Source organism: Lathamus discolor, chromosome Z (genome assembly GCF_037157495.1).
Source record: "Lathamus discolor isolate bLatDis1 chromosome Z, bLatDis1.hap1, whole genome shotgun sequence".
NCBI lineage: Eukaryota > Metazoa > Chordata > Aves > Psittaciformes > Psittacidae > Lathamus > Lathamus discolor.
This window is the reverse complement of record NC_088909.1, coordinates 108,124,274-108,136,499: the sequence shown is the minus strand read 5'-3', so window position 1 is coordinate 108,136,499 and position 12,226 is coordinate 108,124,274. Positions and strand designations below refer to the sequence as shown.

Below are 12,226 nucleotides of genomic sequence, written 5' to 3'. Positions count from 1 at the left end.
TGGGCAATGCAGAGGGGAAGAATCCCCTCCCTCAACCTGCTGCTCATGCTCTGGGGGTGCAGCCCAGGATAGTGTTGTTCACTTCTGTGCAGGAAGAGGAGAGTGGTTTGGAATGGACGAGGCTAATGAGCAGGTGTCATCTTTGGCTTAAAGGCTAGACCTCGGAACATAGAACAGCAAGTTTTGTTTACCTGTTAGTTCAGAACCTGATTGTTCTTATCCTTCCTCAGATGAAATCCTTGTTAACAATTATGGATATTTTTTTTTTCCCTTGGAATTTGGGAACTGAAGGGTACTTCATAAATTTGAAAAACTGCCATTTTATCTAATAGTGGCATTTGGAAGGAATACAGTATGCTGCTGAGAGATAAAGGGAGGTTTTTCTGTATGAGGACTACAAGAGGGAACTTTGAGGTTGTAGCAGGGAGAGGAGCAGCATTGTTTGCAAAGTTTGTGATTCAGCACACTGTCAGAGTATGATCTAGTGTTAAAGTATGCTGTGGAAATTACTGACCTTGAGTTAATTATTAGGAGATATTTATTGTAACAACAAGTCGTAATTTAAGGAATTGTGCTGATCTGTTTTTAACCTCTCACCTGTAGCTTCAGTTATCCTTGGAGTGTGTCAGAACTGTGTTGTGATTGGATACTGGAAAACACAATCTGAAAGCAAGGCCAGTGTATTGCTATTTTGTAAAGCAGCTGTTATCATATGTTAAGGAAAATTAGGCTTGAGATGGAGGTTAGCTAGGGTCTAGATGTGAGCTGTTTTCATGTGTGCCTTCTCCTAAGGTGAAGTCATGTCAGATGTTTAGTGAAAGTATATGTGATACTGTAAGCAATTCTGTCATATTTTCCCCAGTTATGGAGGAATACTGAGAGCTTTTCTGAACTTCAGCTAATTTCTTTGTCATATTATCTCCAAAACTGGAGTGCTGTAACCCATCTCTTTTCAGTTTCCCTCCATATAAACTAGTAGGTGTACACCAACAATTTATAAATTAACAGAACACTTTGCTAATTTTATCTTGTAGAAATTAGGATCTGATTTACAAACTGGCAAACTCATTGCTGATCTCATGTACAATATTATTTCCCATGCTGTGCTTTGGGAAGGATACTAATCTACACCTTAGGCTGGGTTTATGGGATATATTTACCCCAAAACTGATCTTAATGTGAAAGCAGGCAATCGATTTGCAATTTTAATGTCATTGCCAACTTTTCCTACATCTCTAGCATGTAGTTCCTGTTAAAAATAGGTATTTTAGTAATTGTACAGATGTTATTATGGTTTCAAAATGAGGTTGGCAGGTGCATTTCAGACTTTCTGTGTTCTGAAATTACCTTTCTGAAAAGATTTTTTTTTTTTGTTATTAAAATATTTCTGTAAAACTTAAGGCAAATCACAGATTTTTTTTTTTTTTTTTTTGTAATACGGTGATATCTAGTGACTGTTTAGAGTATCAGGGTGCTGTTACTTTGATTATTTTATGTTAATGAAGCATTCTGTCCTGTGATATTTATAACTTCTTTTGTAGAAATGTTGAAGCATTGATCAAGAACTGACCAAGAAAATAGACACTGATAGGCTTCAAAGGGCAGCTAAAGAACATTGATCTGTGTGGTACATTTGTTTTTATCTTTAATAGTATGAAAATCATGAAAATCAGTGTGTTAAAGAGGAGCTTTTAGAATCATAGAATAGTTAGGGTTGGAAAGGACCTCAAGATCATCTAGTTCTAACCCCCCTGCCATAGGCAGGGACACCTCACACTAAACCATCCCACCCAAGTCTTCATCCAACCTGGCCTTGAACACTGCCAGGGATGGAGCACTCACAGCCTCCCTGGGCAACCGATTCCAGTGCCTCACCAACCTAACAGGAAAGGATTTCCTCCTTATATCCAATCTAAACTTCCCCTGTTTAAGTTTTAACCCGTTACCCCTTGTCCTGTCACTACAGTCCCTGACGAAGAGACCCTCCCCAGCATCCCTATACGCCCCTTTCAGGTACTGGAAGGCTGCTCTGAGGTCTCCACGCAGCCTTCTCTTCTCCAGGCTGAACAGCCCCAACTTTCTCAGCCTATCTTCATACGGGAGGTGCTCCAGTCCCCTGATCATCCTCGTGGCCCTCCTTTGGACTTGTTCCAGCAGTTCCATGTCCTTTTTATGTTGAGGACACCAGAACTGCACACAATACTCCAGGTGAGGTCTCACAAGAGCAGAGTAGAGGGTCAGGATCACGTCTTTCGACCTGCTGGTCACACTCCTTTTGATGCAGCCCAGGATACGGTTGGCTTTCTGGGCTGCGAGCACACACTGCCGGCTCATGTTCATTTTCTCATCGACCGGCACCCCCAAGTCCTTCTCTGCAGGGCTGCTCTGAATCTCTTCTTTGCCCAGTCTGTAGCTGTGCCTGGGATTTCTCCAACCCAGGTGTAGGACCCTGCACTTGTTGTGGTTAAGCTTCATAAGGTTGGCATCAGCCCACCTCACGAGCGTGTCAAGGTCCCTCTGGATGGCATCCCTTCCCTCCAGCGTATCAACCGGACCACACAGCTTGGTGTCATCGGCAAACTTGCTGAGGACACACTTAATCCCACTGTCCATGTCAGCGACGAAGATGTTAAACAAGACCGGTCCCAACACCGATCCCTGAGGGACACCACTCGTTACCGGTCTCCAGCCGGACATCGAGACATTGACCACAACTCTTTGTGTTTTGGAGTTGTGATGTTGACACACACTAGTTTTGGCAATGGTGGGATTTCAAGGGGCGGTTTAACCTCATAGTGACACTGTTGTATTTGGGTTTTTTTGTTGTTGTTTGTTGTTTTTTGTTGTGGATGTTTTGTGTGTGTGTGTGTATTTTTTGTTTGTTTGTTTTTGGTTTTGGTTTTATTATTTTTTTTCTTTTCCCTAGGAAAAAAAGAAGAGAAGTAGTGAGGAGACCCAGGTGCAAGAGTCCAATGATGTTTTCCTCCCTCCTGTGGCAGAAGTGGCTTCTCAAGCCAATAAAGTGCAAGTGAAACATCCTGGAGAATTTATTGAAATTCGGCTCAGTGATGAAGTGGCGGAAGAAAAACCCAGAAGTGATATGTGTGACATCCCCCAGAGTAATTTATCTTCAGCAAATGAAGGGTCTTCGACAGCAATTCTGGAGCCTCCCAGAGATGCAGAAGAGCTCAGAGCTGATCCTTCCCATGAGGAATGTGGGGGGGATGTTGAGAAGAGTGGAAAAAGCAAGTTGGACAAACCTCACAGCCCTGTGGAGGTGGTTGCTAGCAGATCAGGAAACTCTGATTTGTTGTGTAGTACCTTCCATTCCAGTGCTGCTGGCTTGCAGACAGCAGTGGGCTTTGTACAGGATAAAGGACCTGAAAATGTACAAGAAGTTAAGAATCCTCTTGTCTCTTCTTCAGAGAAGCTTCCTCTTAGCATCTCACAGCTCTCTGAGAAATCCAAAGCACGTGTTCCACAGCCAATATTCAAACCAATTTATCCAGACTTACCAGCTGAACTGTCCTATGAGAGACCAACCGTAATAGCAGTTAAGCCGCTGTTGCACAATGAAAGGCTGTATCCGGAGCTGCCCACTGAGCCAGAGCTGGTGCCGTTTACCAGGGAACAACTGAAAATCTTTGAGCCATGTTCATGGCTGGAGAACGTTGATTCCTACACAGAGGAATTTGAAAGCATTGCTCATCAGGACAGGCACGAGTTCTATGAACTGCTCCTGAACTACATGCGCTGCAGGAAGCAGCTGTTGCTTGCTGAGGCAGAGCTCCAGGCTATGACTACAGACTGCCAAAATGTTAAGGGGAGATTATGGACTTTTAAAGAAGAACAGAAGACTGTGCAGGTGCTGTTGCCTAAGCCACTTTTGAACCCTAGTTATTTGGATGTGATTCCAGACATTAAGTTTGCTTACTGTCAAGTTTGATTGTGTTTAAGCTGTTTTGTTTTGAAACAGGTGGTTGCTTTTGCTTTCTCTTTGTCCACTGACCCCCAGCAATTCAGAGTGTCATCATGTTGAGATTTAAGACAGTTTGTTATTTTTACTCTGATAGGTGTAGGGTAGTGGGATTCTCAAAACAGTGTTCTCTTTTGAAGTCAGACGCATTTCTGCACTCAGAACAAGCTGTGTACACACAGTTCTGCCTGTAGCATGGGATGAATTTTATATCACAGTACTCCAAGTAGATGCAGGACATACGTGGTGGAGGAGGACTTCAAAATGACTGTAGTGGTGATGTCCCATCTACCTTGCTGCCTGTAATGACAGTTTTCATTGATGTCATTCCTGGCTGTGCTGTTGTCAGAGGTGGCAGCTGCAGAGGAGCTGGAGTCATGCTTTTGGCCAACCCTGTTGCTCAAAGCAGAGGGAGCATGAGGTCCATCCACTTCCAGTAACTGTTGCTCCGTAAGTGTAGCTGTAGTTTTAGCTACTTCGAGGGTGTTCATGGCTCTCTGTAGCCTTTCTGTCTGCAAACCAGAGGGCTTTTGGGAGTGTTTTGGGACACGCATCAGAAAAGTTTTTGCGCAAGCTCGTTTTGTGTCACTTGTCTTTGGAACTGGATGTTACAGTGGGAGTGAATGAAATTACACTGGCACTCTGATGCTGTTTGTAGCCAACATGTCACCAAAATTGTCCAAGGGTGCTAAATACCGATATATGTGGTAGCTTTTACTGCTGTTTCTGTGAGTGCAATGCCTCTCCTCTGCAGTTTCTCAGAACTGAGACACTGAGAGACATCCACTGAACAGATATGAATCTTCCTTTTTACCGGGGAACAACACTGAACCTCATAGGACTCTCAGTTTTGTGCTGATCACTTTTTACACTGAAAGCAATTTTGGCTTCACTCATACATCCTCACTAGTCGTCATACAGTTGGCTAAGGTTGCTGCTTGCTTTATTCCATTCCAGTTCACTGTGTATTTATTGTATGTCCAAAATAATTGTCTTTACACTAATTTGGACAGAGTTTTGGGTGACCTGGCCTAGTAAGAGGTGTCCCTGCCCATAGCAGTGGGCTTGGAACTGGATGATCTAAAGGTACTTTCCAACCCAAACCATTTTATGATTCTAATTTAAAATTCTTATTCTACTAACTTAGAAAACACAGGGTATTCAAGTTAAGCTTCCAGTGCTGCTTCTGAAATACGTTTTCTGTTGCATAGAAGAAAAACAGGAATGTTACATATTGTGGCTTTCTTGTGCTGAAGAATGACGAGATCACAGAATCAGCTAAGTTGGAAGAGACCTTTAAGATTGTCAGGTCCAAGAGACAGGGCAGAGGAAGGTTGGCCTCAGCTTTTAATTCCAGTTTGGGAAAAAGTTACTGTGCAGTTAACATCTCAGAATTTTAAACATAAAATGGATAACTGCTACAAATACTTGGTTCTGGGAGCTTAGAAACAAATATATCTCGTTTCAGTACAGATGTTAGCTGTAAAATGCTAGGTCCAAATATTTATCTAAATCTATAAAGAAGCAGGTGTGCAAACTGGGAATGAGACTTGGTTTTGTTCACATCTGTCAGTGATACAGACAAGTCACTTCAGGTCTGTTTCTAAAACTGAGTTACTGAGGGTTTATAGAGTTATTTTTTCAGAAGTCAGGGATGTGAATCTTCCATAATCAGTACCTCTAAAAAATGTATAGGATGTTCCCAAATATTTGTCTTTTCTACTTATGTATTGTCCCCTTTCATGAAAGTTGTGAAATCTCTTGAGGAGTGGGTTATGTCAAGGTTAATTTCTGTTTTAAACCACGACAGCATGCTTGACCCAAGAAAATGGCAGAACCACTTATATGAAATAATTGGTCTTTTTCTAGGGTGTCTGTGCAGATCAGTGCAAAGTGACGGGTCACCATCGCTACCAGACAGTGGAGCTGAATGACAATGTGTTGGGGGAACTGAAAAGGCTGTTGGAAGCCGAAGCAGAGCATGTGCATCAGACACTGGCACTGCACTCGTACACTTCGGTGTTGTCCCGGTTGCAAGTGGAGTCGTATGTCTACAGGTTGCTCAGCAGCTCATCCTTGCTGAGATCAGTGGCTCTTCAGCAGCAGGAACCAGGTGTGTTGCTGGTCTGGATCACCCCCCGTGCTGTTCAGGGTGCTCAGCACCTTGTTCACCTGCAGTTTGGAGTCTTGTGGTAGAATTTGTGTACTGGAGTGTTTCTCTTCTGAAACTAAAACCTGCTGAACTCATGCAGGGATCGGAGAAACTTTGTTCTGACAGGAAAATCTCAAGTGCTGTTATATTACCCGCTTGGAGAGTGGGAGCTGAATGCAGGAATGCTTTCTTCTTCACACCAGGTGGGATGGGACACTCGGACTCCAGTTTTTTGTTGTGAAAGGCAATGTATAATACAGTGCCTTTTCTAAACTGATTATGCACAATTCTAAAACCAGCTGGGTAATTTTCCTCCTTTACTGCCTCTTTGAAGGCCATTTGGAATCTTGCAGTGCTAATACTTAGAAATCCTGTTTTTCATCCTAGGTGTATTACTTATTTGAATTTGTTCCGGTGTAATATTTTTGCTGAAGGTATCCCTCCCCCTTCTGCCCTGGACATTTATCCTTCCTACTCCTCCTCCCTTTGTCCCGACCTCCTAGGTGGTTTATATGCATGGTAAATGATGGTTTGTACAGTTTCTGTTGAGGGAAGGCCTTTTGTGAGAGTAACCGTAGTATATTCTTCCTGTAATTAGTGCCTGGTGCTTAATTATAAGATTATATAAAGTCCTCTACATAAGTGTTCTTCTTCGTCAGATTTAGCAAGGAGCTGTGTTGAAATATCTTGGTATCTGTAGATACAGAGAGGAAGTTTTTCGATATAGCCCCAAAACCACTACTTTCACAACTATTCTCAGAGCTGCTCGTCAAAGCTCCTTAATTCTCTTTTCAACTTACAGTTTCAAAGCAGTCAGAAAATCTTTCTGCAGACTTGGGCCACTTGAAGGAGTGTATCAGCGTCCTTTTCAGTTTCACTCGCAGAGTTATTGAAGATCCTCAGTTCCAGAGTGACCTTCTCATGTGGCTGCAGAGACTGGTGAGGGAGTAAGCATGGATATATCTGATCCAGCATGTGGGATGAATTTGGGAGTGACTTCTACAAGTGTTACTGTTTTTCTCACTGTCCCACATGCAGTGATTTTCTGGGGGTTCTACTTGAGGAACAGAATCTCTTAGTGAATCTTTAGAATGAGTTCCCTTGTCTGATGAAGTCAGTGGAGGTAAGCAGCATTAATGAGGGCTGGCACTTGAGCAGTCAACACTGCTCACTGACAACACTGCTCACAGACTTAATATTCATTATGCTTTTATTTTTTAAGTTAAAACTAATTAGACTTGTAATTTTTGAGAAACTTCTGTTCTTGCATATTTTAAATGAATTAGTTTTTAATGAAACTTCAAAGTAATTAATTTTATATACCAAGAAAAACAATTTGTAGCTTGTAAGAGGAGCAAGCAGACTTAAATATTATTCTCTTCTAACTTGCTCTGAAAATTTAGGTTTGTTAGAAAGCATAGGAAAGAGAAATGAAAACACAGTATTACTCTTAATTAGCAATCCTTTAAAGGAATGAGCCTTTAAATTGTTCACAGGATTCCAGTATTCTTCCCTTTAGGTGTCTGTGTTGCAAAGAATTGGCTGTCCAGGTGACCATCTCTTCCTCTTCAACCACATCCTTCGGTGTCCATCTGGGATCAGTGAATGGGCTTGTCCATTCATTCAGGTGTGAATGTTTAATTCTTTATTGTCAGAAATTTGGAGTGGAGTGGGAAAGAGAGGAAAGTGTTGTGCCTGATCAACCCCTAATGTTGACACTCTTTCCAGGCATGTGGAATTGTCTTTACAGTGACGAGTTTGTCAAGTGATGTATTTACTGATGTTAGCCCAAACATGAGCAGGTTAACAGGGAAGCACCATGAAAGGGAGTCAAGGAACTGTGGTGTGCCTCAGAGGGCCTCAAAAAGCAGCAGATTTTGGGAGTGTTCCCTAAGAAAAGGAAAGGATATTCAGACTTGAAGCAGCAGCCGTATATAGGAAAAGCAAGATTGGAGGTGGCTGTGATTGATGTGTAAGGGCTGAGAAAGAACAGATTGAACATAGTGAAATGGGACTGGTTTCCTTCAAAAGTTTATTAGTAATTTTAAGGTCAAAGGGAAGAACTCACTGTATAGATCAGAGGGAGTGCAGATATCCAAAGGCACCAGGGCATTCTTGCAAAGAGCATTTTTTCTCCAAGAGGAGAAGATTTTGGAAATGTAGCTGTAGATTGTAATGATTGTAGATTGCAATTACACAAAGAGAGGAAAAGCAAACGATGAAATGATAGAATACAATCACTAGAGGTTGGAAAATACCCTTAAGATCACGGAGTCCAAACATTAACCTGACATGGCAGGATCCTGACTTCCCCTGTGCTCAACATCCAATTTCCCCTAATGCTCAGCAGTACATGTGAAACAAAGAGAGAAGCTGTCTCTTTTGTGGAGCTTTTGATGACTATTTTTCCTTTGCTCCTTTAATTTCTATAACTACTACTTTTGAGCAACTGCAAATATTTTGTCATAGCGATACTTTCTCCAGGGGGTGGGTGCTGTCTTGGACAGATACTTTTTAGTATGAGCGAAAAGATAGTGAAAAAAGTGAAACCCAAATTTTGAATTTCTCTGATAAAACTGATTTACCCTTTATTTGGCTTATTTATATTTACTTAGATTTTTGCAATAATTTCAGATCAAAGTCTTGGATAATCCATCAGGTGTCTTTCATTTCATGCAGTCTCTTGCCTTGCTTATGTCTCCTGTCAAGTAAGTATGAATATGATTTTATAAATGTTCTGATTATGGAAAAAATGTAAAAAACATGACGTATGATCTCCTTGTAAACTTTGGAAGTTCATTACAGGACGTCATAAAAGCAGGCCCAAGTAAGAAACTTGCAGTTTAAATAAAACTGGTTTTACTCATTCATCTTAAAACACAGCCCTGGCAGTACATTCTCCTACTGTGCATGGTATGGTGAAGCTTGCTTTCAGCTGTGAAATAGTTTCTGAAGACTGACATCCCACATGTTTTGTTACTGTGAATACTTGCCTTGCTCGGTGGCCTGTTCGTTATACTGTCTTGGCAACAAAAGCACTTGAATGAAGGGTTTGCTAAATTGGTGTATTTGCTGGTTGGGCTTCTTAATTTATTTTTCATCTTTTTTTTTTTTTAAATCTATAAATGATGCTTGGTGCTTGGAGGAGCTAGTTAATGAAATCAGTCATTAGTGAAAGCACTTACATGCTTCAGATAAAATATATAATTTGCCTTCCTCTCTGGCCAAGTTTTAATGTCAAATTGCTGGTATTTGGAGCTGTCATAGTGATTTTGATACCCTGACCCTGATTTAAGTGGGAGTCCTGTTTATTGGAAGCTGTTATTTTGGAGAGTTTTGTTTTCATGTTTCTTATCTAGAGCTGCCTGGAGAAACAAGTGTTCTGAGGGCATGAGTACTGCCAGTGCATTTTGATGCTTGTGTTTTGAAGAAGGGCTGACTTATGGTGTCTGGAGTGATGCTCTCAACTTTTGGTACTATAATGTAGAGACTCCACAATGGCTGTACTTACTGGTAAAAGAGCTCAGACTTGTCTGTTACAGGTGCTGCATGTCAGGAACAAATTTGAATACTGAATTTGGTTTGTGAGATCAGTATCTTAATATGAATATGTTAAAGTATATACAAGTTTTATCGGAGTGTGAATTTAAGATCTGGAGAGTGATACTATGCTGGAGTTTTGTGGCACTTTCTGCAGAGTTCTGCCAATAGATTTCAAGTTGCAAGGAAGTTGGTTGTTAGGATTTTAACTTTTATGTAACCTTTCTGGACATTTGTTTAACTTTCTGTTATCTCTGAACATCTAAGTATTTATATGGTATAGAATCTGAAGGTCTGTATCCCAGACATGAGATCGTCTAGTACATGGAACTGAAGCTGGCTTGATTTGAGGCAGCTCTTTCCTGGAAGGTCATTAATTGTAGCTCAGCATACACAGGACTTGTCTTACTAGCACTGATGTGGTGTCCAGCTAATGCAGCTATGAATGTTGTGTAGTGGAGCACTCATCCTGTTTGACTTAGTGAATGATAGCCCTAAGTGATTGTTGTAGAGGACATCTTCTGAAGGATGCTATCCTTTTTTTTATTTTTTTTTTTAAGGCATTTTCTTACACATGTGCAAGACCAGTGTTGTTTCTTACATATTTACCTGTGCTTCTATACATGGCTGGTAGTGATTTACGTTACTCAGAATATTTCTTGGAAGATCATTTACTGAATACAGCATATTTGTGTGAGTCTTGAAGGACCAGGGTTATCATAGAATCATTTAGAATCATGGAATCATTTAGGTTGGAAAGGACTTTTAAGAATATTGGGTCCAACCATAAACCTAACACTGACAAGTTCTCCATTAAACCATGTCGTTCAGCCTTTTGGTGAAGAAATTTTTCCTGATTTCCAGTCTAAACCTCCCCTGGAACAGCTTGAAGCCATTTCCTCTTGTCCTGTCACTTGTTACTGGGGAAATGAGATGACCACCACCTCACTACAACCTACTGTCAGGTAGTTGTAGAGAGCGTTAAGGTCTCCCCAAGCATGCTCTTCTCCAGGCTAAACCCCCTTAGGTCCCTCAGCTGTTCCTTATCACACTTGTGCTCCAGGCCCTTCACCAGCCCCATTGCCCTTCTCTGGAGCTGCTCCAGCACCTCGATGTCACTCCTGTAGTGAGGGGCCCAGAAGTGAACAGATAGTTTGACGTGTGTCCTTGCCAGAGCCCAGTAGAGGGGGATGGTTGCTGCCCTGGCCCTACTGGCCCCACTGTTGCTGATACAGGCCAGGATGCTGTTGGCCTTCTTGGCTGCACAGGCAAATTGCTGGCTCATATTCTGTTGGCAGTAGACCAACACCCTCAGGTTCTTTACCACTGGGCTGATTTCTGCCATAGTTGTTAATTGCATGTTCTTGTATTTGTTTTTCTAATATCTCCTCCTAAATAAAAGATTACTTAATTCAGAATTTTTAATTTTCTGTAAACTTTATTTTTCACTTCAAATCAGAAATCGGGTGGACTTCATGTGCCACATGAAACCAACTGAAAGGAAAAGTTCCTCTTCATCTGGGAAAGAACTGGGGAACTGGACCCTGGTAGATGAAGGAGGAGAAGAGGTACAGCAAGAGACTTCTTTCTCTTTTTCCTTCTATGCTTTTGCTCAGATTATTGTATTGATTTTTTTTCTGAAATGGAGAAAAAAAGCTGACTTGTCTGGTTAAGTAACATGTTTCAAAACTTAGATCTGTTGTATTCTCCTTTTATTTCTGTGATGTAACTGTAGATAGTGAAGCTTGCAGAATGAGTGTTCCTGATAGGATTTGAACGTTTGAGTTGTTGTGTGCAAAAGGAGCATGGCAGTAGACATATGTTTGGATAACTTCCCTTCAGAAGCTGTGTTGGACTAACATAGCATTGCCTCCAGTTCTGTTCCCTAACTGATGAGGGCTTTTATATAAAAACCTACAGAGAAGAGGAATTTAGGGGCTTGTAATGTGGGAAGGAGAGTTCATTTGTGCTTTCTTTTATTTTTCTCTTACAAGCAAAATGGAGTTAGCACAGTAGCAATGTCCTTTTACAATATGTTTTATTGTAAAGCTACTTAGAGTAACTGTATTTGTCTATAGGATGAGGATCCTGAAACAAGCTGGATTCTGCTTTTGGAAGATGATTTAATTGCCTTGTTGTCACAGTTTCCATTTCATGAACTCTTTCAGCAGTTCGTTGGGTTTCAGTCTGGAGGTAAATAAGCTGCTAAAGAGGTATTATTCATTTTGCTTACACTAATTGTATTAATGATTAAAACTGCCAAGAATGCTGCTGCATTATGAGAGTCTGAGTGAAGTAAAAATGAAACTGCGCAGCTCACAGACTAAATAGATGAGACTTACATGCATATAGCCATACTAGCATGCAGAGCATTAGAGTCCTTTCTCTTAGTTTTGATCTGCTTGGTAGTTATACTCACAGATGTGCTTTCAGAAATAATTTTGCTCCTTTGCCTCTTAGTTGAAATGTTACTGTGATTTTTCTGTAATTATTTAGTAATTCTTTATTTTGCCGAATTTCTGGACAAGTACAAGAAGATAATTGCATGCTACAGGTCT

General features: G+C 41.1%; 1 protein-coding gene across 4 annotated transcripts in view; it reads left to right on the top strand.

Annotated features, from left to right (window-relative positions):
• The window catches only part of EPG5 (ectopic P-granules 5 autophagy tethering factor), a 78,126-nt gene that overhangs the window by 2,441 nt on the left and 63,459 nt on the right, over positions 1 to 12,226 (top strand). For all 4 annotated transcript variants that reach the window (XR_010608603.1, XM_065661767.1, XM_065661768.1 and 1 more), the window contains exons 2-8: positions 2,927 to 3,865; positions 5,846 to 6,089; positions 6,931 to 7,067; positions 7,648 to 7,755; positions 8,763 to 8,836; positions 11,128 to 11,236; positions 11,747 to 11,861. Coding sequence is in view for 3 of the 4 variants with exons in the window: in XM_065661767.1 (XP_065517839.1) it covers positions 2,927 to 3,865; positions 5,846 to 6,089; positions 6,931 to 7,067; positions 7,648 to 7,755; positions 8,763 to 8,836; positions 11,128 to 11,236; positions 11,747 to 11,861 (1,726 nt within the window). In the remaining variant the exon portion in view is untranslated. The remainder of the gene's footprint in view (positions 1 to 2,926; positions 3,866 to 5,845; positions 6,090 to 6,930; positions 7,068 to 7,647; positions 7,756 to 8,762; positions 8,837 to 11,127; positions 11,237 to 11,746; positions 11,862 to 12,226) is intronic.